Source organism: Oryzias latipes, chromosome 16 (assembly GCF_002234675.1).
Source record: "Oryzias latipes chromosome 16, ASM223467v1".
In the NCBI taxonomy this organism is placed as follows: Eukaryota; Metazoa; Chordata; class Actinopteri; order Beloniformes; family Adrianichthyidae; genus Oryzias; species Oryzias latipes.
Genome location: NC_019874.2, coordinates 15,153,911 through 15,180,332, shown reverse-complemented (window position 1 = coordinate 15,180,332; position 26,422 = coordinate 15,153,911). Strand labels below are relative to the sequence as shown.

The 26,422-nt window shown below is 38.4% G+C and overlaps 5 protein-coding genes across 9 annotated transcripts; 2 read left to right on the top strand and 3 right to left on the bottom strand.

Moving 5' to 3' along the window:
* Positions 1 to 13: 13 nt before the first annotated feature.
* lin37 (lin-37 DREAM MuvB core complex component) lies at positions 14 to 3,858 on the top strand. The gene is made up of 10 exons (XM_020710095.2): positions 14 to 58; positions 386 to 456; positions 1,354 to 1,429; positions 1,599 to 1,649; positions 2,139 to 2,168; positions 2,332 to 2,417; positions 2,523 to 2,683; positions 2,890 to 3,039; positions 3,137 to 3,207; positions 3,467 to 3,858. Exons 2-10 carry the CDS (start codon positions 423 to 425, stop codon positions 3,552 to 3,554), a joined length of 747 nt encoding a protein of 248 aa, XP_020565754.1. The 5' UTR covers positions 14 to 58; positions 386 to 422; the 3' UTR covers positions 3,555 to 3,858.
* Positions 3,859 to 6,052: 2,194 nt separating this feature from the next.
* On the bottom strand, positions 6,053 to 7,667 carry LOC101174455 (chymotrypsin-like protease CTRL-1). The gene is made up of 7 exons (XM_023964219.1): positions 7,559 to 7,667; positions 7,260 to 7,363; positions 7,073 to 7,152; positions 6,914 to 6,995; positions 6,642 to 6,822; positions 6,387 to 6,517; positions 6,053 to 6,313 (listed from the first exon to the last, which is right to left on the bottom strand). Exons 1-7 carry the CDS (start codon positions 7,662 to 7,664, stop codon positions 6,152 to 6,154), a joined length of 846 nt encoding a protein of 281 aa, XP_023819987.1. The 5' UTR covers positions 7,665 to 7,667; the 3' UTR covers positions 6,053 to 6,151.
* A 462-nt stretch (positions 7,668 to 8,129) lies between these two features.
* On the bottom strand, positions 8,130 to 12,330 carry hsp70-3 (heat shock protein 70). Of its 2 annotated transcripts, XM_011485018.2 has the most exons (9): positions 12,188 to 12,330; positions 10,816 to 11,020; positions 10,519 to 10,724; positions 10,208 to 10,360; positions 9,584 to 10,139; positions 9,293 to 9,495; positions 9,006 to 9,204; positions 8,666 to 8,898; positions 8,130 to 8,516 (listed from the first exon to the last, which is right to left on the bottom strand). In XM_011485018.2, exons 2-9 carry the CDS (start codon positions 11,018 to 11,020, stop codon positions 8,340 to 8,342), a joined length of 1,932 nt encoding a protein of 643 aa, XP_011483320.1. In that variant the 5' UTR covers positions 12,188 to 12,330; the 3' UTR covers positions 8,130 to 8,339. The 2 variants fall into 2 exon arrangements, with proteins under 2 accessions (XP_011483320.1, NP_001098385.1); NM_001104915.1 differs by lacking the exon at positions 12,188 to 12,330 and having other exon boundaries at positions 8,340 to 8,516.
* A 604-nt stretch (positions 12,331 to 12,934) lies between these two features.
* On the bottom strand, positions 12,935 to 19,808 carry LOC101174217 (TBC1 domain family member 15-like). Of its 3 annotated transcripts, none has more exons than XM_011485106.3 (10): positions 18,975 to 19,808; positions 17,238 to 17,423; positions 17,041 to 17,159; positions 16,589 to 16,692; positions 15,331 to 15,398; positions 15,096 to 15,242; positions 13,900 to 13,990; positions 13,661 to 13,785; positions 13,444 to 13,585; positions 12,935 to 13,377 (listed from the first exon to the last, which is right to left on the bottom strand). In XM_011485106.3, exons 1-10 carry the CDS (start codon positions 19,189 to 19,191, stop codon positions 13,206 to 13,208), a joined length of 1,371 nt encoding a protein of 456 aa, XP_011483408.1. In that variant the 5' UTR covers positions 19,192 to 19,808; the 3' UTR covers positions 12,935 to 13,205. The 3 variants fall into 3 exon arrangements, with proteins under 3 accessions (XP_011483408.1, XP_011483409.1, XP_004078109.1); XM_011485107.3 differs by having other exon boundaries at positions 13,661 to 13,809; positions 17,074 to 17,159; positions 18,975 to 19,802; XM_004078061.4 differs by having other exon boundaries at positions 13,661 to 13,809; positions 18,975 to 19,796.
* Positions 19,809 to 23,740: 3,932 nt separating this feature from the next.
* Positions 23,741 to 26,126, top strand: LOC101172436. Of its 2 annotated transcripts, none has more exons than XM_004077800.3 (9): positions 23,741 to 24,049; positions 24,138 to 24,198; positions 24,290 to 24,658; positions 24,750 to 24,782; positions 24,870 to 24,887; positions 24,982 to 25,105; positions 25,310 to 25,387; positions 25,765 to 25,843; positions 25,939 to 26,126. In XM_004077800.3, the coding sequence occupies exons 1-9, from the start codon at positions 23,942 to 23,944 to the stop codon at positions 26,008 to 26,010; spliced, it is 942 nt and encodes a 313-aa protein (XP_004077848.2). In that variant the 5' UTR covers positions 23,741 to 23,941; the 3' UTR covers positions 26,011 to 26,126. The 2 variants fall into 2 exon arrangements, with proteins under 2 accessions (XP_004077848.2, XP_011483407.2); XM_011485105.2 differs by having other exon boundaries at positions 23,742 to 24,049; positions 24,870 to 24,893.
* Positions 26,127 to 26,422: the final 296 nt, after the last annotated feature.

Here is a 26,422-nt window from a genome sequence, read left to right as displayed (position 1 = left end):
ATCAGATCATAGAGTCTACAGCGCGCGGAAGAGAAAACCTTGACAGGGATACTTCTGGGTAAAAAAAAACGCAGTTAGCAACGGTTGTTTGGCCACTAGCTTACCCACAACACTACTTGACCACATCGAACAGAGCGTGAACAGTGTAATATTGTTGTTACATAGATGTAGTTGGTAGGGTAAAATGTTTCTCTTCGTGTCAATTTAATAATTAAATACATGTAGATAAAAAAATTGTGGCGTAATTTTAAGAGTTTGGGGTGAGGCTAACGCAAAGGTTAGCTAACTTAACTGAAAGCAGGAGCGCAGCTAGTTTCGGTGCATATTTAATTGTTTTAAAACAAATTAAACTGTGACTACCTGTAGTTACTGATCTACTACGCAGATCTGTTTTTACCCCCTGGGAAATATTGTTTGACACCATGCACCACGTCAAGATCAAGTCGGAAAGGCCAGGTAAGAGAGAGCAGGGCTATTTTCACGAACTGTTGTTTTATTTAATTAGACACCTTTAGTTAAAAGAGCTTCACAGAGACACCGAAAGGCTCTGGCAGTAAAAAAAAAAGAAGTCAAATAATTTACATTGTAATGTGTAGGGGTAATAACAAACTAGTTAAGCACATTATTATTATATGTATAAAAATAATATAACATTTGGTTTATAATAAATGAAACGTTTAAAAAAAATTAAGCGCAGTTAATTATTTAATTGTGATTTGTGTAATAATTTCTCCTAACCCCTTAAAAACGTCTATTTAGGAATTGGTTGATCCATTGGTTTAGTTCAAGCATTGATTGTAGACAATACAGAAAAGGAAATCACACAGTTTTATCAAACAGAAATAATGAAATGCACTGATTAAAAAAAATGTAAGAAGAAAGTTATAGTAATTACTCATAATCCAGAATCGATTTTTCTGCAATGATGCAGAGAATACACATTTAGGTCACATCAGATTCATTCCATATGATTACCAACTAAAGTCAAGTTTTAATTTTTAATTGAAAAGGAGTAGGAAGACATTTGTATGATCCCACCCCTAGTGAGTTATTTCATTACAAATTTTTGCATCGTTGTCATAATCCAGTTTTGATCCAATCGTTCCTTGTAAATGTAAAATTATGGTACGGTATAGCTTAATAAATTGTGTGTAAATATTGTTAAGGAACCACTAGATTCCATATAGTACTTTGTATCTTCAAAAAAGTCCGATTTCTTTTTTATTTACCATCCAAAATATTTAAGATTTTGGGAACTTCATAGCTAAATTAATTGCACATATCTTTTAATGGTAATAATTTTATGGTTATCCATGTTTTCTGTTATAATTTTTGTAACTGTTTCTATTACAGAGCTGGAGGAAAGCGGTGCACGCAGCAGACTGGATGCTGTGCTGAAAGGACTTGTAGAGAAGAGTGAACATGAGAAGTTAGTGAGATTGTGATGCTTTTTCATAATTCTTTTTATATTCTGTTTTACTGTGAAGCACTTTGTGATTTTTATCTTGAAAGGGGCTATACAAATAAAGTTTATTATTATTATTATCATCATAATGATCGCTCATCACTGTCTAAAATTGTCGTTATGCTTTAAACAGGGATCCAAACGAAAATGATCCTGGGAAAATATCTGTGGATTCTTTAAACAAGTAAGCTCAGTAAATTTTTCTTTTGTTCTGTTTAATTATAAGTGAGGAGGAATTGATATCAGAATCAGAATCTTTTATTATCATTCTGCAGAGCACAATGAAATTTTTTCCAGCAACTCTCGATATAAAAAGGTAGAATAAAATAAAATAAGAATAAGGAGCTATATAAGGCATAAATACTTAAATACTGTACAGTAGAGTGGGGTGAATATTGCACGAGTGGGTATTCCACATTAGAATGGATATTGCACATACAGCATGAATATTGCACACAGTTTAAAATAGAGATATATATTCTAATATACTGCATAAAGCTGTAGTATACAGTATATTATACAGTATACTGCAGCTTTGTACAGTACAGTACATTACAATATACTGTATAAAGCTGCAGTGAATTCAGCTGTTACTTTGATGCTTTTTGAGTATTTTAAATAATGATCAAATGAATTTCTTGTTTTGAGATAACATCCTTTCTGCCCTTTTTAGGGATTTGTCTCCATCATCTGCTGGAAAAAGGTAAGTCTCTGTATTCAGAACGTGGGTTAATAATGTCTTTTATACTTTTTTATGTCCTGTACTGTTCCTAAACATTTTTTTTACAGAAAAGCGACTATTTGAAACAGTTAACATGAATTGTATTTATTGTTTTGATGTGGTATTTTATTTTTATTTTTTTCAGACAATCAACTCGATTTCCACAACACCGTAGAAAGAAAAGGAAAGAGATGGAAGAGGGAATACCAGAGACTAATCAGCATAAACAAAGTAAATTTGACTCTGACTTTTGCTTTTTATTGTGTGCAAGCTTTTCATTTACAGCAGTTTTTCAATTGTTAAGAAGCGTTTCTATTTGATCTGCTTTGCTCCTAGATGCCTACATCATTAAGCTGTTTGATCGCAGCGTCGATTTGGCTCAGTTTAACACCAGCACCCCGTTGTATCCGATCTGCCGTGCCTGGATGAAAAACAATCCTTCTGTTCGAGAGTCTGTAGCCTCCCCCGGCTCCCCGCCCGGCATGACAGAGGAAGAGGTGGGGCTGTCCAACATGTCCAACAAGGGCAATATGAATCTGTATTTACAGGGAAAATTTACCAATCTCTTTGTAATTCAACATCACAATATCATAAAGAGCATTCTTTATCTTTGTTCGTAAAGCAGCAAATCTAAATAATAAAGTAAGATTTTTCTAAATAAGGCATATGACATTCTAAAAAAAAGTGTATCCCCTTTTTTCAGGTTACTGACATGATCAATGGTAAAGGTCAAAACGTATATCGACTCCCTTCTCCAACTCTCTGCCAAGTTAGCTCTTCAGGTGAACCCGTCAATCTCAGGATCCCACTGGTGGAAAAACCCGCCGTCACTAAGGACATTGCCAAATATCTGGTTAGCATATTTATTCTTGAATATTATTACATCATTCGAAAAGTGGTTGAATGGAAATATTGCAAACATTTTTCTTCTGTTACTTGTTTTTCCACAGTTTACAGAATTGTCTTCACCAGAATCTCTCCGGTCTGACCATATGGAACGCTGGAAAAAGATACGACAAAAGTAAGTCAATAAAAAAAAAATACATTGAGTAGCATTCCTGTGTTTGTTGACATTTTTCTAAATGATAATAAGGTTTTAGGGATTTTGTGTTACGTCTGTTATTACAATTCGGTACAGAATTGTAATTCACTGCTCTCCAGCAAAATACTCCATTCAAATCCTTCCTAAGGACCAAGCCTGCATACATTCTTATTAATTTACTGTATGTAGCCAGTGTATTGGAAACTGTTGCACTCACTAGTTTTGACATTCTGCTCAGATGGAAGGAGTGTTCCAGCAGGAACCAACTGAGATACAACGAGAGCATCAAGATCCTGAAGGAAATGAAGGAACTCTATGATCACTAGCTGCTGGTGTTTTGGTTCTCTGGATCAGGATGGATGCTGTTTTGTCTCCATGGTGACCAGTGGCTTTGATGTTAGCTGTTGAAGCACTCAACCTCTGCACAGATTGAGCAGAAAGCATTAACTAAACTCCTAGAATATGATGTGATTTAAAATGTTCGATGCAGTTCTTATGTGGACATTAATGTGTAAATACCTGAATAAATAAATGAAAAAGAAAAGGCTGAAAACGAAGTTTCCTTAGGCATTTGCATTTCTGTTAGATAAATGAAATAAAGAGGATCACTGAAAGTCTCCACTTTCTGGATATCTAATTCTGTGTACAGTTTGTTCTGACTTCATTCATGTTTAACTTTGGCTCAACTTTGTTGACATATAAATTAAAAATTGCAACTTCCCAGAAGATTAACTTGAAATAAAAACATATTTGAGGTAGATGTCCAAATATATAATAAAATACGTAAGACACCAAAGCAAAAAATCTTTTTTGTGTGTGACATTTTCTTTTGAACTAAAAATGCAAAAAGATTGCATCTAAAATATTGCAGATTAGAGCAACAATAAAAGAGATTCCATGTTCATTACTGCCACAGTATTAATCGGAAGTGAAAGCAACACATTTGTGTAAAATATACTGTTTGGTGAGGATTTCTGGATGTCCTATCAGGAGAAGTACAGAAGAAATCCCTGAACTAACTAGGTAGGAGTTCTTCACATGTTTGGAGATTCTTTGAACATGTTTAAAGTGTGCCAACTTTGTTTTAGACCACAAAAAATGCAAAAAGAATATATTTGTAATGCTGCTGTAAGGTGCTGCTCAGACTGGATATGAAAAACAGATCACACTTGGTTTTATTGCGTGGCTGTTATCCCATTATGGCTCCATTTAACTTAAAGCATTTTTGCTTCAGATTTTATTGTAGGCTGAATGTAACCCATTTTAGTTAAGAAGTCTATTAAAGAAAGAAACAAAAGCAGAAAATAGAAATGATAATAATGACACCAGTGCTCCAGTAAGAGGCAGCACAGCACTGTGGCCAGATATGCTGACAATGCAAGATGCAAAACTTTGCAATTCTTTAACCCTCGTGCTATCTTAGATGACCCCACCCTTACTTTGACGTGTTATTCCTAACATGATAAAGGTGGAAAGATTTCATTTAATCCATGGACACCAGTGAAGATCACAAATCATTGAAGAACAAAGGTTCAGCGCACTGTCTAGTGGGTCTAGATGACCCAACTCCCAATGTTAAAGTGCCTAGGCTAGCACAAGGGTTACAGACTGTTTAGAGAATGAATCAGTCATATTGGTTCACAAATGACAAGATTCATTTTTGCTGTCATTGGGATTCTGTGTCCTGCACTGGTTTATGTAGCTTCCTTTTGGTAAGTTGACCTCAGCATGTTAGCCTGACAATGTAAAATAAAAAAAAGAGCATTAAAACAAGTTTTTGTTGTTGTGACAACAAAAAAAGTATGTTGTAGATGTTTACATAGGATTTATTAAGTTTACCATAAAACAAATATTTGAAAAGGTTACTGCAAAGGAACACTAAGTCCATATAATTCTACGTTTTAGGGATATTGTCTCCATATTTCTGACTGCTGGCCCTTTCTGTGTCTGTCTTTATCGAACTTTCCTACTCTTCACTTTATTACTGTCACAAAGCAGAGCAGCTTCTAATCAGCAACACCTTTACAGTTAACGCATGTAAAAATATGACTTTTCTGTTATTTACATTATGCTATTGAGATGGAATTTTGTATCTACATGTAACTGATTTGGTCTACTATGAATGAATTCTCATAAAGTTTTTGTAAAAACTACTAAATTACCACTGGTATTGCTTTTTTCTTTCCCTTTTGAACTAAAATAAAACTAAAGTAAATTTTGTGACACTAAATGAGAGTATGTCAGTCAGAAAAAGTTGGCTAAAGTTTCTACCAAGCTCAAAAGCTATGATTATAATTGCAAACAGTCACTTTATGTCTAGTGTAAATGTATATTAATGCAGAAACCACACTACTTTGCGCTACTGAGTTACAGTAAGAGGTTCCTCTTTGATGCAGTTAAAGAAGTGCAGCAGATTGTTTTTACAATAAAAGATATCGATTCTTGATTTCAGCAAACTAAAAAAACTGTATTATGTAATATTTCACTTTGAAAGAAAAATTGCTGTATTTCCAGTCAAATAAGACAAGTAGTTTTGTCAATTTTATTACTTTTTTCAAATAAAATGTTTTAATATATTTCGGATGATTAGCAAAATATTTCTCTCTTTTTACCCTCACTGTGGTACAGACAAATAATATGTCAAGTGCAAACATTATCAATGATTTTCTCTTAAAAATACTAGTCCAAGTAAACATGATGGACAGTGAATATGGATTAATGCAAGGTATGACGTGTGAAAACAACGTATAATGTGTGAAAGCTGCAAGAATCACCTCAGGATTTGAAAGGATTTTTTCTAAAAAGATTGACCAAAACAGTGACATAGTGTGAGGTCAGTTGCAATGACTTTCATGTGGTTTATTCATTTTTGGCTTATTCAGGATAAAATGACTCAGCAATAACGTTGCTTTGCGTAATCCCTTTAGTTGGAAGCAACCGTCTGGTCGATCCAGTTGCGGAGGTAGGACACACGGGAGTAGACGGCGGGGGCATACACGTTGCAGTTGGAGGTGCCCCATGAAACAATACCCACCTGGGTCCACACACCCCCAGCCTCACAGACCAGAGGGCCACCAGAGTCACCCTGAAATGAGATATTTGATTCATGTGATACAACATTATAACAGGAGCAGGCATTTTGTGTACCAAACTGTTACCTGACAGGAGGAGACTCCAGAGGCACCAGCGCAGATCATGGCATCAGTGATTTTGCTGTAACCCCAGTAAGCCCTACACTGATCAGGGCTCATCAGAGGCAGTGCAGTCTGCTGGAGGTAGCGAGGGGTTGCTGACAAACAAACAAAATGATAGGGGGAAGAAAAGAACAGACGGTAAAGAAAAGTGCTTTTTGTTTTTCCTGATGAAGCTGCTAATTTTTGCCTAAAAAAGAAATTCCTTCTGTGTTCATGTACAGGTTTGTCCGGTCCTGCCCCACCCAGTGGTGACACATTTGGTTCCAGAAGGGATGCTGGAGCTGGAGGAGGCCAGGCAAACTGGAGAAACACGGGCCGTCAGCTGTGCTGGCGAGGACAGCTTCAGCAGGGTGATGTCATTGTTGAAGTTGTTGGCGTTGTAGTAGGGGTGAGTGATGGCCTACTCAGAGAAATGGGAAAAATAAGTCAAACTGAAATGTTTTTTTTGGAATCAATTCCACTCATTAAAGCTCCACAAAGTCTTTCCGTACCCGGGCAATGTTCTTGACCTGGATCTGCTCAGTGTTGTACTGACGATCGTGCTCTCCCAGAATCACATAGTGACTTGTTGGACTGGAAAAAAACAAAATTACTCAAGTTGCTCATCTGCAGCTTCTGCTGTGGTTCGTTGCTGCGCTCTAAATACTCACGACACACGGCAGTGAGCGGCAGTGACCACCCAGTACTGACTGATCAGGGAACCTCCACAGAAGTGAAAACCTCTGCCATCCTTAAAGAAACAAGCACAATTAAACCTTTTTTTGTTTTTTTACTCGTTCCTGTGGTGTTATGTCATCACAGCAAAGCCACACTGGGGGCAGAAAGTGAACTACTAACCTGAAGTGAAACCTGCCAGGGCCACGACCCAGACACAGCGTTCTCCCCATTTACGATCTTATTGTATCCACTCACTTGGGGCTTTATACTGGGCACTCCACACCCTAAGGTGTGCAAGTAAAGGTTATATTCTTATTTGGATATGTTATAAACTGCCTTAAAGCAATCTTTTACTAAGATTGCAATTTTTTATCTATTGCTAGAGGAATATCTGAAGCCAAAACCAACATGTTCTCTGGCATAGCTTAAAGTTTCTCACAGACTAAACAACCTGCAGGATTGCAGGATTCCTCACTCACCCAGTGCAGAGGCCACAAGAGCCAAACAGCTTATGAGCAAGAACATTGCTGAGACTGCGGTGTTGCACTTTCCTGTGTGTATGTGTGTATGGGCAGAGTGGGACATGTCCTTTTATTCTTTAGGTTTGACCCTGAGATTTCAATTCCCCCCCCCCCCCCCCCCCCCCCCCCCCACAGCCAAGAGTCAGCTGTCCCAGCGTGGGAAGAGACCATCTGGTTGAAAAGTTCTAACACAGTTTATGGCTAAACTTTCATTTGGAGATTTGGGAGTAAAATACTTTCATTTCATTAAACAATAATTCTAAATTCAATTACATTCATTAGAGATTGGATGTTTGCATTGAACACTTCATGGAATAAAAAGGCTTTAAAAAAATGAGGTTTTCAGCATTTTGACAGGGACAATTTGGTTAAAGAATGCTTGGTAACAAACAAAAAAAATAAAAATTCAAACTATTTCATGTGTTTAGTGACACATTCTGTATTTTCATGTTCAAGAAGCAACATTTGGGCCTTACTGTTCACGCATAAACAGGATGTTCTCAGCTACATAAAAAACAGTGGGACATAATGAACTTTGCAAACTTTTATTGCATTAACCAAACATTATAACAAAGGTTGTATGTTGGTAAGAATCCTTGAAGTGCTTTGAGCAAAATTAAGTTTTTAGGCATTTTTGCAACAACGGATACCTTTTGTTATTTTGCTACATTAATGCAATAATTCCAGCGAGTTGAACCTCTTTAGATAGATTAAAATTGAAGAGAGGCTAAAAGTTGTTTCAGTCGACCTCCTCAATAGTTGGGCCAGAGGAGGCTCCAGCTCCACCAGAGAAGCCCCCAGGCGTTCCTCCTGGCATTCCTCCAGGCATACCACCCTGGTACAGCTTGGAAATAATCGGGTTGCACACCTTCTCCAATTCCTTCTGCTGGTGTTCATACTCATCCTTCTCTGCCATCTACGAACAGAGAAAAAAAAAACTCACAAAGCCTGAATGTTTATCATGTAAAAACCAAAGGGGAAGTGGGAAATTGCTAAATGACTTCTTTGCAGAGTCATAGCTATAGAGGAACTTCTAGTACAAAGATTCATAGTTGATAGTTTCACCTGGTTCTTGTCCAGCCAGGCGATGATCTCATTGCACTTGTCCACAATGGTCTTTTTGTCTTCAGAACTGATTTTGTCTTGAAGCTTCTCATCGTCAACTGTGCTTTTCATGTTGAAGGCCAGAGACTCCAGGGAGTTCTTGGCTGTGATTTTGTCTCTCTGAGACTCATCCTCAGCTTTGAACTGTTCTGCCTCCTGCACCATGCGCTCAATATCCTCCTTGCTCAGTCGTCCTATGGAAAAGCAAAATGCGAAGTGTAGATGACGAGGACTATCACTTAGAATGTCTTCTTGATTTTCATGGGTCATTAGCCTAAAACTGCTTAAACATCTCCAGTACCTTTGTCATTGGTGATGGTGATCTTGTTTTCCTTTCCAGTACTTTTGTCCACTGCTGACACGTTAAGGATGCCATTGGCGTCGATGTCAAAGGTTACCTCAATCTGCGGGACTCCTCTGGGAGCAGGTGGAATACCAGTCAGTTCAAACTTGCCCAAGATGTTGTTGTCCTTGGTCATAGCTCTTTCGCCTTCGTAAACCTGTTTATCAGAAACACATCTGGATCTGTCAGCAAGCGTTCTATACATTCTGAGTATTGGTGTGAACTTTATCTGTTATCTGTTTGACCTGAATGAGCACACCAGGCTGGTTGTCTGAGTAGGTGGTAAAGGTCTGGGTTTGTTTCGTGGGAATGGTGGTGTTCCTTTTGATAAGGACAGTCATCACTCCTCCAGCTGTCTCAATTCCCAGCGACAGAGGTGTGACGTCCAGCAGGAGCAGGTCCTGTACATTCTCAGATTTATCTCCAGCCAAGATGGCCGCCTGCACAGCTGTGAAGGGGGCCCAGACACAGACATAGAAAACTTTTCTTTTATTGATTTTCAATATAAAAGCAACACTTAATGTGTAGGGACTCACCTGCACCATAGGCAACAGCCTCATCAGGGTTAATGCTTTTATTTAAGTCTCGGCCATTAAAAAGGTCTTGAAGCAGTTTCTGAATCTTGGGGATGCGAGTGGAGCCACCCACAAGAACGACATCATGGATCTGGCTCTTGTCCATCTTGGCATCCCTAAGGGCTTTCTCAACTGGCTCAATGGTTCCACGGAACAGGTCTGCATTGAGCTCCTCGAAACGCGCCCTGGTGATGGAGGTGTAGAAGTCTGTGCCCTCATAGAGGGAGTCAATTTCAATGCTGGCCTGGGTACTGCTAGAGAGCGTGCGCTTGGCACGTTCGCATGCCGTACGCAGACGGCGCACTGCTCGCTTGTTGTTGGTGATTTCCTTCTTGAACTTGCGCTTGAACTCTGTGATGAAGTGGTTGACCATGCGATTGTCAAAGTCCTCGCCTCCCAGGTGGGTGTCACCCGCTGTGGCCTTGACCTCAAAGATGCCGTCCTCTATTGTCAGGATTGACACGTCAAAAGTGCCTCCTCCAAGGTCAAAGATGAGGACGTTACGCTCGCCACCAACCTAAGATTAACAAGAAATAGAGCATAACAGCATATGGCTCGTATTTTAGCAGTTAGCTAGCTCGTCACCTTTTTGTCCAGGCCGTAAGCAATGGCTGCAGCTGTGGGCTCATTGATAATCCGGAGAACATTAAGTCCAGCAATGGTTCCTGCATCTTTAGTAGCTTGACGCTGAGAGTCATTGAAGTAAGCTGGAACTGTGATAACTGCATTGGTTACAGACTAAAAAAAAAGACAATATTTGATTATTTTATAGCATAGCATTGATTAATAATCAGGGATGAGGCCCTGAAGACATCCAGATTTATTTGTTATAGTTTAGTTTAGTGTTAGATGTGTCCTGGGTTGGTTTTCTGGTGCTTGGTTGGTTATTTATTTACCTTGCCCAGGTAAGCCTCGGAGATCTCTTTCATTTTGGTGAGAACCATGGAGGAAATCTCCTCAGGGTAGAAGGTCTTAATCTCACCCTTATATTCAACTTCAACCTTGGGTTTGGAGGAGTCGTTCACAACCTTGAAAGGCCAGTGCTTCATGTCAGACTGAACCACTGCGTCATCAAACTTGCGCCCAATCAGACGCTTGGCATCTTGGGTAAATTTAAAAGTAAAATAAAAGGGACACTAAATGAGACACTGAATAATAGAGATTGAAAGTGTGTACAAATTCAGAATAATTACCAAACACAGTGTTGGCTGGGTTCATGGCCACCTGATTCTTGGCAGCATCTCCAATGAGTCTCTCTGTGTCAGTAAAGGCCACATAACTGGGCGTGGTTCTGTTTCCTTGGTCATTAGCAATGATCTCCACTTTGCCATGTTGAAAGATTCCCACACAGGAATATGTGGTTCCCAGATCAATTCCTACTGCTGGACCTTTGGACATCTTTGACAAAGCAAAAAATGTTGTTGTAACATTTGATTTTTTGACTTCCTTCAAACTCAGATGTTTATGTTTCATACATATGTTATCAGTTAAAATGTACTTTTTGACTATATTTCAAGCAGGAATTCATGTAAGTGTTCTTGTAAGAATTAACTGTGATCATACTGCCTTCATTCTGTCTTATGAGTTTTTAGACAGCCTTTTCCATCAATTTAACATTATTTCCTGTTTTTGCACAGATTCTCGTTAATCCAGGTAACGTTCTCGCAGTATTTCTGTTCGTCAGGGTGAACTGGACGTCTAGATGAACTTGTTGTTCTGAAGAATTGAAATTCAGATGCCATTGCATTAAGAATGGCTAAAAAGGTGCAAATCAATGACAAATAACTCAACGTGACATGCTTACTTAATAAATTCCCTTGTGCTATCTTAGATGACCCCACCCTTACTTTGACATGTTATTCCTACCACGACAAAGGTGGCTAAAGGTGGAAAGATTTCATGTAATCCATGGACACCAGTGAAGATCACAAATCATTAAAGAAAAAAGGTTCAGCGCACTGTCTGGTGGGTCTAGATGACCCAACTCCCAATGGTAAAGTGCCAAGGATAGCACAAGGGTTACAATGCTGAGAGAAAAAAACAGAACAAGCATTTTAAAAGTATTTGAGACAACTAACAAGTCAGTACATATTTCACAAGTCTTGTGTAAAACCAGATGTTTGGGGGTAAAAACTGTTATTATTTAAAAACGATGCCACTGTGATATCCAATCAAGAATGACTCCAAGCTAATAAAAATGTGTTTCATGAATTGATGGAGTTCTGTCATACTGAATGGACAAACTATTTTGTCCATTTGAATACAACTGCTGCAACCAGTACATATTTTTAAATGATCATTTTCTATGCAGTTCTGTAACTCAGAGCAGAAAACGCTGACATGGTTTGGTTAAGTTACACTGATTTCTGCAACTGGACCTGCTCAAATATACATTTCAAGTTTGGATTTCTTTTGAGTGTTTTAGAAGTCACAGTTTGATAAAGTGACATGCAAACCTGCAAGGACCACATTTCAAATACAGTCTAACTCCTTCTGTAAAAAGTTTTAAAGAGAACTGAGCAAGACATGCTTGGCAGCCAGGCCATTGTTGTTTTTGCCGGTTACCTTGTGTAGTTAGAGCCTTGAGATTGTACTGAGTTCAAATCACAGTTGGCTTTTGCCTAACACTCCGCACGGCTGTCTGGACTCCTCTCCAGCACTCCTTCCCTTCTCCTGGTGAGCAGACTGAAAGGCAGAAAGTCTTTGCCGACCCACGTAAATAGAGTTCTGTGCAGGGAAGAGCCAACCAGCTGTCAGATGACTCCACAGAGGAAAGTTCTAGAGCCTCATTTCTGCTCACTGGACGAACCTTTGCTATTCTGATCTCTGAAGGCTTCCAGACGGCCATATAAATACATACCGTATGTGAATGTCTTTGGTTTTGAACGTGTGCATTGAACTACTTTTACTTTACTTAAAACATTCTTCAAAAACACTCTTGACTTTAAACCTGAAATTTTGCAAGCACATTACAAATAAAAGAATATTTTTTATTTGAACGTGAGTCCAAACAAGGGTGTTACTTTACCTAACAAGAGAATCTTAATAATTTAAGCAGTTCCATTCAGGTGATTTCTTTTGGTGCTGAACACACTTTGTGAGTTTCATTCTCTATTTTTGGCACAGTTAAAGTTCATCTATTCTTGTCACATTGGCTCTTCAGACACTTCAGACCTTAAATAAAACTGTAGTGTGTTGAGGACACCACCTGCTGCAACACACTACACCTACAAATGCTTCAGTGTTGCATAAACTCATCAGAGACCTTTTTTTAAAGCAAGGCGATAGAAAATATTCGATCACGAAAGCAAAAAAAGGCAATTGACAAGTTTTTTATTTTCTTTTTCTCTTCCTTTATATAATAAATACTATACAGTGATAACAAATGACAAAAAGGCATCACTGCCCTCATGAGGATCCTAAATATTACATAATGGGGCATTAATAATATAATACATTAACAAGAGCAGCCAATAGTAATTATAAATGTTTCCCTCAGAAATAAAAAAGCAAATTAAACATCAAAACTACACATTGTGATTGTACTTTTTCTTCTAAATTACAGTGTATTGACCCCTTTAAGCTAACGCTTTAGAGCGAAAAAGCTACGGAGGTGATCGATGAAGTCTTCCTGTGTGTTTGTGTTCACTCTGCAGCGTCCGTTCATATAATCCCAGGAACAACTCTTGCAGTAGTTATAGAAGTGGCGTTCTGCCTTCTGCAGCATGCTGTTCAGGTCCAGTTTTCTGTGTAAACTGCACAGAAAGCCAGTGCTTTAAAAAACGAATGCATGGTTATGCCTCAAATGCGTACGAACAAACCTGCTGGTAAACTGGATGAGCTGGACGTCATCTCTGCACTGCAGGAGAGAGTCCCTGTTATCCAGCAGAATGGCTGCACAGACGAAGAGCTCAAAGGTAAAGTCTGTGTTGATAGTGTGGAGCTCCGACTCTGGACTATCTTCTGCAAACATCACAGGGAGAAGACGTGAATGTGAGAGTTTTCAGAGGCTCCAGGTGCCCTCTCCCCGGGTTTCACCTTCTATGTTTTCTTGTGCTAGCCTCTCATGATGACGCGCCCGGTCCACCTGCTGTGAGATGAGCTCCAGGTGGTCACAACTCAGGATCTCAAACAAGCGCAGAGCTTCACTGTGCTCAAACTCTCTTTGGAAACCGAGCAGGAGCCACCTCAGAGGAGGAACAGATGCATGGACACAAAAATGTTATGGAGTCTATGAAAAAAAAAAAAACACATCGAGGATGGCTTTAAAGATTTACCTGTGGCAGAAGGTCAAGCTCTCCATGTTGTCTTTGGCCAAATGAGCATACAGTGGAGGGTCCAATTCCTTTAGCAGGGCTGCCTCAAGCACTGAAAGCAGTTCAATACCAGTTTATCTAAACTTCATACATTTATTTAAGCTTTTATTTTGGAAATACATAAAGCTTATAGTTTGTACAAGTCTGTTGTGCTTTTATCTGATGTATTAAGGCGGTAATAATGGTACTAAAGTGATAACAATAGGAATCATACAGATAAGCTAATTGTCTAACAGAAAACAAATCAACTTGGGAACAGCAGCAGTTGTTTTTTTAAGGTGAAAAAGCACCAAGCTGTAAAATATAAAGAAATAATAAAAATAACATTTTTAGGGTGTTAATTATACTCTGCTCTTGACTTTTTCTCCAATTACTTGTCCAAGACTGAGAAACTACCACTTACTTCTACTGCTGTGATACAATATTAGTGCTCTGTGGACCTTTTACAAATTTCAAAACTTTTTTTTCAGAAGAACTATGTCTAAAGTTCTAAAGTAGATTTGTGATTCAGCGACTGCTTCATTTAACTATCTCTAACATGGTTTGGTCCTGTTAATGTGATGCTTTCTTTATGTCTAACTGGAAGTCCTTTACATAAGTTAATAGTTTTACCCTTTTTTTCTCAGTCTGCCTATTCAAACATAATACAATTGCTTATGTAAAGTCAAACATATGCTCAGATTTGCAATTATTTGTGGAAAGTTGCATGAATAAATGTTTTAAAGTCTTTAATTGTTTTCGTAACTTCTTTCGTATTTTTGTTCATCGGTTATCCTACTAAATAAATTGATTTTAATAATGTTAGGGCTGCGTTTAGGGCAGTCAACCCCTGATCGTAAGATTGCAGGTTTGATTCCCGCCTTGCAAGCAAGACACTGGGTAAGACACTGAACCCCACCTTGCCTCTGGTGGTAGGTTATCGCCAGTGTTCGGCAGTGGAGCCGCCACCAGTGTGTGAATGTGTGTGTGACTGGGTTTGTGACTGTAAAGCGCTTTGGGCCTTCAAAGAAGGTAGCTATACAAGTATACACCATTTATCTATTACCAAGTGAGGTTGAGCTGTTCCCTGACTTTTCAAAATAAACTGCTCCTTAACTTTAGTGCACAGTCATCTGCACAGTTCAGATCATTGCTTGAAATAAACCTTTATCTTTTACCAATTTTCCTGTGCAGACCGTCAGCCTGGAAATCTTTGGAAAACTTCTCCATGTAGCAGGAAAAACTCCAGAAGGTGTCAATCTCACAGTCCAGAACTTCAAGGAAACGACTGCACAGGTCGTTCATCCCCTGGGCATAACTCACCTCTGGAAAAAAAAATGAAGACAAACTTCAGTACAAACAGCATCTATGCTTGTGTTTGATTGAAAGTAAGAAACGTGAGATACTATTTACCTGGATGAAACGCTGCATAAGTGATGAGAATATCTCTCAGTACCAGCAGGTTTCCTAAGCCTTCATTCCTGTACACGGGAATGATCAGTGTTTAGAAAATTATCCAAAATATTTGTTTCTGATTGAAGACAAAGAATCTCATGACCAAAGTCGAAAGTGTTGATGCGAGGAGGTCTGTTCTAAGGAAAATCCTGACCATAGAGGGTTCTTTATGTGTATTTATATGACAAAAATCCCAAAATCAATATGCATACTTCTAATGCAAACGTGCAAGTAAAAAAAAAAACAAGATAGAGTTTTGACTCCATCTTTCTGAATGCTCAAACTGACAGTTCCAACATAAAAGAATCAAACATAAAAGTTTAAGAAAAACGCTTAAGACCAGGGTTTTGGTTTTAAATTAAAAATGCCTGAGAAAATATGAGAGAAAATAATTAAAATCACTTAATTTGACTGATCTCGCCTTTATTTTCAAACACAAAATAAAATACTTAAATAAACATGATGAACAAAAAATGGGTAGAAGAAAAACTGTATTAATGCCAACACTCACTCTGACTCTTTTTTAGGATGTTTTAGGCATACACTGTCACACATAACATTGGCTAAAACACATAAAAAGTATTTTAAAAGAACATGACAGGAAGGTATTTAAAAAACAAACAACGTTTTTTTATATTTAATCAGCAGAGATATCAAAAGGGGGAGATTTATTTAATATTCAACCGCATCAATTTAATATGTTTATAGAAAGATTTCACTAAAACTAGCAAAAAATTTAAATCTCCATAAATGTACATCTATTGTGTTTAAAAAAATTGTCATCAAAACAAAAAAAGCCGGAAATATAAAAAGACTGAACAAAACAAAATAGAAAAACCTTTTTTTTTAAGTTTAAAATCCATGGTTTTTAATGTCTAAGCATTAAAGAGTTTAATGAAACGTTTCCATGGTTTTAAAATTATAGTATATATAACTACTTTGGTTCTAACTGCCGCACTTTTTTTTACCCCAAACTAGTTTTTCTTTCCATCTTTTTTATATTCAAGAAATAGGGCCTTAATGAATGTGACAGAGGTTTTTGAAGCCCTTCTCAGCAGTCTTTGGGAGAAGGACGGTCACTAGTATTTGTCAGGACCTCATCCACATTCTATTCTATTTTATTCTATTCTATTCTATTTTAGAAGGCTTAAAGCACATAAAGCACACATTTTGAGTGAAAGTGCACTCCTAAGGAGTTGTGGTTGCACAGACTCACTGGTAATAGCTTAGATCTCTGTTGGTTCTGGGAACATCTTTGTCGATGATCCTAATGGCTTCCTGCAGCTCCTCGCGGTGAAAAGAGACGCCTCCAAACAAAAACTGTCAACCGGACAAAAACGGGACGTTTTATAGGCAGTCTGACGAAAACTGAACATAGTCCCATTAAAAGAAGTGTCTTGATCTTAAAGATTACAACTCTAACACTAAGATTTCCTCAGAAAAGGCACAGATTGAACCTGATCTGCATTACCAAAGACTCAGAATTAACAAATTAAGAAATCGTGTTTGACTAGGACATGATTAAACTATTAAAGAGTAACTGCAGTTTTTTTCTCCAACTTATTTCTTTAAAAAGCAAATTGTATTGAAAATGGTCAGTGCACAACGGTTTTGACTTTTTGACATCCAAACAGTTGAACAAAAAGGAAACTTGCAGTCTGGTCTTACCTGTGCTTGAAGCTCCAAAAAAGCGAGTCTCACCTGGACCTCCTCAGACTGGAATTGGTTCTCCTGCTGTGCCTCAGCCTCCCTCTCTTCAAAGTACCTGACAGCTTTGATCAACTCAACTGGAACAAACCAAAATAAACGTCATTTTTTTCAGAAAAAGAAGGAGAAGAAAAGGAAAAAGAACTTTGTGACTTTACCGTCTGTGCCATTTAGGCTAATTTTCTTTGCCGAGGGCAGAAACGTCTGCCACTTCTTCTTCATGACCCGATAACGCACAAACAGCTGCTCCTGCAGCAGAGAGCGCTCCAAAGCCGTGGAACTGCACGGGTACATTCCGAACAGGAAACGCCACACCAGGCCACGATCTGATGGAGAAGTTCCACCTAAAAAAGATTTATCATAAAAAAAGCAGTCAATTCCACTGAGCCAACACCACATGAACACAAGAAGGGCTTTTCCAGAAAGACAAGCTTCTGTTCAAACATTTTATTTAATAAACTTTCAGAGGATTCTTTGATTTATTTGTTAGTGGGGAAAAAGTTCCAGTGGAATGTGCATAAAGGTCATCAGACCTCAAAAACCATGGGTGGGTTTTTTACATTCTTGTTCACAGACATGTGACCGAGGTCTCCCCACCATTGACGTTTTAGTCAAAACATTTTAAACACACAGTTTTAATTCACCAAAACGCTACCTAGATGCATTACCAAATCATAAAACCTAACTAAACAGTTTTTGCCCGACTATTCAGTCTGCCGTCTCATTCCTCATCCACCATCTCTGTAAATGGTGCCTGTTGTTTGATCAGAGAAGTCACGCTGGAGCTCTTCACCCCGGGGAATCTGATGAAATGATATCATTTATGGATTCATGCTGTAGGCAAGGGAAGTTTGTTTGTATAGCACAAAGACAATTCAAAGTGCTTTAAATAAAAGATTAAAAGAAGCATTCAAAAGAAATAGTAATTGTAATCATTACAATACAATATAAATAAATAATTACATTTAAATTAAGCATAGATAACCAGTCCAGATGTAAACTTTTGAATACAAACTAATCAAATGCAGCTGAGAACAGGTGGATCTTTAAATAAATTGAGTGTTACAGCGGATCTAAGGCTCTCTGGAAGTCTGCTCCAGATCTGTGGAGCAAAGAAGCTGAATGCAGCTTCTCTAGGTTTGGTTTTGACTGTCGAAAAGCCAGTGAAGTATGCATGGTGCAGATAGTCTAACTTTACACTGAAAAACGGAATTTTAAGTAAGTAAAAAAAAAGCCTTGTTTCAAGAAAAAAGTATAATTTTCTGTCTTGCACTAAAAATAATTTGATCAAAAAGGTTGTTCAATAGCAAAACAAACGAAAATTTAGTAACAAATTTTTTTTCTTAAAGTAAGAAAATTGACCATTTTTCTTTTCTTCTTTATTGTTTCCAATTTTTAGGATTTTTTTTGTACTTATTTCTAGGTGGCCCGTTTTTACATGGTGCAGCTTTTAAACAGGAACTATTACTGTTGGAAAAATAGTAAAAAGTAAAATGTGGGAGGATTAAACAATGGTAAATTCCAGGTAAAAAAGCACTTTCAACGATTCTGCATGCATTATTATTCTTTATAGTACTCGAAATAAAAGACATTTAGGAAATCATTAATCCGGGAAATTCTGCCATAAGCAGATGTGCTTTGGCCACCATGCAAAGGAACAGTGATCTATTAAATCCAGTGAATTTAATAGATCTATTAAATCCACTGGATTTAATAGATCTATTCAATCCAGTGGATTTAATAGAACAAAAGTTCTGGGATTACTTAATATTTAATATGACCCATTGCTGAATACATTTCAATATAAAGGCTGTTAGTAGTGGATGGTAAACGGTGCTGTCCCTTAACACATGCGGTTAGAGAAATCGTTCTGATATTCTATGCGTCTGTTGGACCGTTTTTGCAGATGTGCATCCTCAGTCTGGACTCGTCCACCCTCCCTTCCGCGTCCATGACTCCGGGTATGGCGAGGCGAGCGGCGGACAGAGCCGGACAGCTGACCGCCGCCACTCTCCTCCGAATGGGAGCGTTGGGTTCCTCCTGCGGGGGGACGCGCCGCGTCTCTCTCTGCCCCGCAGTCTGTCGCACAGTTCCGCCATCCAGGTCTTCCATGCGATCGCCCCGCAAACAGGTGAGGAAAAAGGGAAATCACCTTTTAATCCATCCAAAACAGAGAAGCCTCTTCCAAAGACCTCCCATGATCTCCCCGTGCGCAAAAAAACACCACAAACTAGCGTGTTCAACGCAGTCATGCGCTTTAAAACTTTTGATATAGCGCCTGCAGCACTTCTTCTTCTTCTATAGTTTTCTTTCTTTCTTTCTTTTTGGGACTCACATTCAACCAGGCTGAAGTCATATGACTGCAACGTTTGGAACTATCCAGCTTGACCCACATTTGTTAAAACCCGGATTTTAGTTCCAAAGTTCAGCACGGATGAGCAAAAATGTCTCACTATCTCCCTCTAGTGTCTGCAAACAGTATAACACCATTATAATACAAGTCTCCTCAAAAGTATACCCAGAAACTAGAAAAGTTAGAAATATTTTAAAATCGTTTTTAAATAAACAAGAAGCAAAAACACACTCAAAAATTAGTTTTTATCATAGCCAGAACGCCACACTAACAAAATCAACAGACATGCGTGTTAGAGATGAGCTCATTTAACATTTGAGCTCATCTCTTTCCCAGCCACGAAGTAGTTGGGAAAGAGGGTTGTTTAGCATGACGCAGCACTGGATGTTCCATTCAAAACTTTTTTGACTTTGAGGTTATGAGTCTCTTGAGTTTTGGTGCAATTTGGTCTCATTCTTGTGCAAATAGGTTTCTGTGATTGGAAGGCTAATCAATCACCTGGGTTCTACCAGGATGAAGTCCTACTGCAGTAGGCTGGTTTTGCATTATCCTGCCAAAATACATAAATGCAAATTATTTCAAGAGGGGTAACCTTAACCCCTATGTAGGTTTCAGCATTTATAGTTCCTTCCAAAATATGCAAGCTGCTCCTTTTGGAAGCACTTACAGTAGATTATCACAAATGTTGGCAAGTCTTCCTTCTCGACCAAGACAAAAATGAAGATTATTAAGATTGGATCTTAATCTCATCATAAAATGCCTTTTCACATCGAAGGTGTCATTTAAATGAATCGTAGCCAGGAATAACTCACAAAACTACAGTGTTAAAGTTCCACGTTATTTCTTGCAATTACACAACGGGGCATTCTAATCAATCATTCTTTTTACAATGCTCAGTAAAATAAAGAGAATGCTTAAATAACTCAATTTTACTCCAAGTCAATCACACTTTTGTGTAATTAAACTGTCCAACTCTGACTGACGATCAATTTCACATATTTTTTGCTCTTCACATATGAAAGCAGATTCACACTGAGCACATGTGACAGAGTCTGAAGAACGTTCTGCTGCCTGCAATGTCATCATACGAAGACCAGTTTGGCAGTGGGTTAGTAATGGTTTAAGGTAGCATTTCTTTGGAGGGCCGCACAGCTCTCCATGTGCTCACCAGAGGTAGTCTGACTGTCATAAGGTACCGAGATGAGATTCTCAGACCCCTTGCGAGACCAGCACATGCTGGTGCGATTGGCCCTGGGTTCCTCCTAATGCAAGGCAATGCTAGACCTCATGTTGCTGGAGTGTGTCAGCAGTTTCTGCAAGACGATGTAATGGACCGGCCTGCCTGTTTGCCAAGCCTGAATCCAAATGGAGCACATCTGGGACATCATGTTTTGGTCCATCCACCAACGCCAGGCTACAGCACAGACTGTCCAGGAGTTGGCAGATGCTTTAGTCCAGGTTTGGGTGGAGATCCCTAAGGAGACCATCCCCCGCCTCACAAGAAGCATACCCGGGCGTTGCAGAAAAGTCATAGGCTGTTCTTCATAGTGGGTGTGGAGGCCACAGCCAGAGTGTGGAGCCTCTTTTTGACTTGTTTTAAAGACATTACAGCCAAGTTGGATCAGCCTGTAGTGTATTCTTTCACTTTAATATGATTCCGAATTCAGACAATAGACTTAAGTTCCCTTAACAACCTTTGTGGGTTGTGTTGTCAGCATATTTAACTAAAGAATAAAGTATTTAAAAAGAATATTTTTTATTCGTTCAATAATAAGATGCATTTTTGTGGTGTCCCCTTTATTTTTTTGAGCAGTGTATATCACTTTTTATCCCAAGCTGTGAAAAACAAGGTTGACATAGAAAACATATAAGTATTAGACAAAAAGTCTGAAGACAGATTAAAAGCATCAATAAAATACGGACATAGCAGGGAAGGAAACACTGGCTAAAATTTAAGGAAGCCCCACATGGACTGAAAGATGAACAAGGTAAAAACATACAATGAGTCATAAAATACTTAAAAAGCCCAATAAAGAAATAAATAAGTTGATTATTATGAGTTATTTAAAAGCTAAGTTAAATAGATCTTTAATTTACATTTCAAAATCTCCACAGCAGAAGAATCTCTCAGATCCAAGTTATTCCACAAATAAGGACCACTGTACTGAAAGGATGCCTTGCAGCGAGTCCTGGTTTTCATAGTGGGTAGAGATAAGAGAGCAGAACCTGAGGATCTGAGAGCTCTGAGTGGTTTGTAAAGACTGAGTGAACTTTTAAGTTTCTGCCAAAATGTGTATTCTTCAAAGCAGCTGTCAAAAGAACAGGCAGGCAGTAGGATCCAAGTGTAGCAGGTTAATCAGTTCAGCTAAAAGTCCACAAAGCTAAATCAGGGTCAGGCAGGCAGGAGTCGATAACAGGCATAAGATCATCAGAGGAGTGAGAGGATAGGGCAGGCAGGCAGGCAGGCAGGCAGGCAGGCAGGCAGGCAGGCAGGCAGGCAGGCAGGCAGGCAGGCAGGCAGGCAGGCAGGCAGGCAGGCAGGCACAGTATGTTGTGGTTGATGAATGAATGAGAGTCAGGTGTGCAGCATCCAGGAAGTGTGCACTGAGGGTTGCTGGGAGTTGTAGTATGGCCAGAACTCTGGGGGCGGCTCATGTCGGTGACCAGGGGGGTATTCCAGAAAGCATGTTTAAACTACCCTGACTTTAACCCTGAACTCTTGCTGAAATCTGAACTCTGGGTATGTTGGTTCCAAAAGACTGAATATGAGTTAGCGTAATTACGCTCGACTTGGTAACCCTGGGTTAATTCACGTGCACGGCAGGTACACAAAGACATTCTCAATGGATCACCGATTTCCGGAGTCACCATGGAAATGCGTGGAGAAAAAAGAGTGCTAAACTTTTGAGACGGAGTGGTGCAGAAAGGATTAAATATAACAGTACAAATAACTCGACAAAACACAGTAAAACAACTAAACATTTTTGTTCAAAAACTCAAACCTAAACCCGAATCCGTCCAGACACGCAAAAGGAATGGTATCCCACAATTCTTGCGGTGCCAATCTAACAGCAGCACCAAAGTTACACCTACTCAATTGAATTAATTTGAATGAAAGTAAAATAACTGTCTGATAACTATGTGTTATTTTTAAGCTGACTTAACAAAAAAAATGATTTATCTTAACTAAAGCAAATAATTAAGTTAGATCAAAGTAAAAAAGTTTATCTTTCCAACATCCATACGCGGTCTTATCACCCTCTCATGGTGAAAAAAAGGATTATCTGAGCTTCTTCATCCACTAAATCATCTTCAAATGGACACGCCAAGCTGCTTCACCTCTCTGAAAGCAAACGAACCTTCAACTAAACCTGCTCCAGACCAGGTTATGTTCAGAGCATGAGAGGCCAGGGGGACTAAGCATATCCTGAAACATACCTCTGTTTTTGGAACCGAAAGCGGTGGTTGTACACTTCTTTAGCCTCAAACTTACCATGGGAGCTAGCATAACCTGCTTCCTGGAATACCCCCCAGAAGGGGAAGCAGAGCTGTTACTTCTGACAGCAGTGAAGCAATGAGGTGACAAAAAACAGTCACAGAAAGAATCTATTTTCTCCTTGCTTGTCACTGAGCTTTTTTTTTGTTTGTTGAAAAGCAAAACAAGTGTTTCATAGATCTATCCATCTAACCCAGATAGGCATGAAGAGAACATGCAAACTCCGCACAGAGAGGAACCAGCTTGATCAGGGTTGTCTAAACGTAAAGTGCCCTGCCTGTACCAACTACTTCACCACAATGCCTTAGAAAATAGATACAAATCTAACAGTTTCTTTTTAGAAACAGCTAAAATACATTTGATCTTCAGTTTTTCTTGAGTGTCTACTGCTTGGTGCAGACTTTCCTTGATAAAACAAAACACTGTTCAAGTCAAAAAGTTCCCAAGTAATGTTTTTTTATTGCTTTATGTTTTAACATGTCTTTGGTTGATTATTAAAAAAAAAAACTATGCTGAGTGTTCAGTTCCTGCTCATAGAGCATCGATAAATCTATTGTTTTTCACAGACTCAAATTCCCACATTATAGAAACAAGAAAAAAATGTATATGTGGATAAAGCTACTAAAAATAGAGTTTTTGTCCAACCCTATTATGGTACTCAAACAGAAGCTATACTTCCTTCAAATTCACAGCCAGTTTTTCTGATGATGACTCACTTTCATGTTTCGGGAATATTTAATCATTGGTGTTTCCAAGCTGAGAAAACATGTTTTGTGCAAACGTGCTTGAAAATCTTTAGTTCCCTTATTTTCTAGGCGTTGCAAACTGAGGGTTAAAGGGAGCCGAAAGGTTAAAAAATCGTTTTGAAAGTTTTAGTTTTCAGTAAAAATGCAGGAGACATCTATGTTTATGAATTTACTTGTGTATCCGAACGTAATATTCAATATATATTGATCTGTCAGTACTTTACAGTTTTGAGCCCCTTCCTATTTTCTTCTAGTGTTGTCACTGCTATGCTGTGCAACAGGAAACACCCAGAAATATTCACAAGTGTGGTAAGAGCTAATTCTTTTCAAAAGTGCTCAACAAAGCAGCAAAGCCTCATCTGCGCCTGCCTCAATGTAAGTAAACCTTTCCTTGTTACCATGAAAAGACAGAAAATTGAAAGTTTAGATGAACTTAAAGTTTGGACGTGGTGTCTCTGATCAGATGTTGCAGCGGAAGGTGATAACTTTCAGCCTTGTGGTCACCCTGGCGTCATGTTTACAAGGTGGGTGACACTCTGAGCCAAAGGTCTTGTTTTGAGTTCGACACTTGGAGTGGACATCATTAATTCCTTTTTTCGTTTGCTTTGAAAACAGATTCGACTTGGACATTAAATGTCAACAGAAATATCACAGTGGAAAAGGGTTCAGACGTAAACATACGCTGCCAATTTAGCTACCCTGAGAAGCACCACACTCAAGATGTCAAAGTGTACTGGAAGACAGATGGGACCAGTGTGTGCAGCAAAACAGACAACGACAAGAAGGCTTTCGTTTTTCATCCAAACCAGACCTGCGTGCTTCCAGAATTTAGAGGAAGAACAAAACTGATTGGAAATGAAACAAGTGGAGACTGTTCTCTACAGATTCTGAACATCACAATGGGGGGGGTTATTTATGTACGGATCATTGCTAAGGGTGACCAGTACAGTTTCAAAAAGCAAAAAGTCTCAATTTCTCTAAGAGGTGAAAATCCTAGTCAAACTTGATGTGTTTTGAAGATTTGTCTCTTTTGTTGAGTACAAAAAATGTAATTAAAAGTTCCTTTTTGTTTTAGGGACATACATTATACAACCCACACAAGAATCAGGTATGGTTTTTCAGTTTTTCATGCACCAAAATATCCTTTACACATAATCCAACATACTAAAAAATGCCTTTTTTTTAATTCTTAAAGGTTTTTTTACGACCACAGGTAACTATAAGTACAATTTTTATTAAGTTATTTACAGAAATTTACTTAGTTTTGTAAAACTAGTTTTAAAAGTTGAAAAAATTCCTGTTGACAGCGGTGTCTGCCATGCCAGTCTCTGAGGCTTCTACCTTAAACACATACATCACCGCCACTACACTGGCTGCACTTGCGGTTGTTATGATCATCACTGGAGTTGTCATTTGCACGAAACACAAAAGGTAAAGCTTGGTTTCAGGAAAATTCTTTGTTGGCTGAAGGTTGAAAAGATGAAAAAAAGAAAGCAGACTCACTTTAATGTTTGGTTCTCCTGAAAAGGGTTTCATCCTTTTCGGGAGCCAAAATTAAGGTGATGCAGAGTCCAGTCATGAAGAAAATGTCCCGATTTTAATTGATCACTTGTGAAAATTACCTGATTGTCACAGGTCGAGTAGAACTTTAACCCGGGAGGAATCGAGCTATTATGTGAACTTCAGAAGAGCATTGTCGAAGTCACACAAAAGGTTTGTTTCATGATTTACTGCTTTGGGACTTTCTACAGACAGATGTTTGCAGATGTTTAGGCGAATTTTTAATTAGGTTGATTGATTTCAAACAATTTCCAGCAATAAAAACAAAGGAAAAAAATAAAGTAAAAACAAAGATAAATCAGATGTATTCATGGTAGTTAATGCATAAATTGATTAGAAAAAATAAATAAAAGACATATGAGAACTTGTACAAAGAGTACACACATAACACACTGAATCTAGTAAATATATTGAATAATTTCCTGAAAGGGAGTGGGAAGAAGAGAACATGTGATCCCCTAATATTTAACTTTGTCATCAGCTCACTGAAGGCAGCTTTCTTTAATCTAAATATGCTTTTATTTTTTCAGAGAAACGGTTTGCAAAAAATCTGACCTTAAAGTGTTTGAAAAGAAAGACGTGGATGATCCCATCTACATTAACGTCCAGGTGAGCTTCAACGGTCTGAAAAGCCCAACTAATGTCATTTTTATTTCATTCTATTACAAAAATAACCCAACGTAACTCCTCTTTGGTCTTTGCAGGCACCAGCAGATCAACTGGTCCAGAGTTTTGACCACAAGGAAAATGTTTATGGAAATGTGGATTTCTCATAATAGAAAGTCTACATTGTACAAATGCTGTTGCCCCTTATTGTCTGTGTTTTGATGTCTGAAATGTGTCTTGTAGAGTTACGTTGCTTGTTTGAACAATAAATTTATCTTTTATTCTAGCTTTCTTCTTTCTTTCTTTTTTAAAAAGGTTTGCGGGCTTTAAAAGCTGTCAATTTTTCTGAAACTCTTAATCTTAAATTAAACTCTTTAGTTTTCTGGAAAACAAATCCATCATGTACATTTAAAATATGCAAGCAGAAATATGTGATTTCTTTACAGTCCTTATTGATTGGAAAAAACAATTATTTTAAATGACAGAAACACACATTCTCGTGGTGGTGCTCAATTGACACCACCGAGGAAGGAAATTCTATCAAACCTTGAAGTCTTGCAAGTTTTGCAACACTGCTGTAAA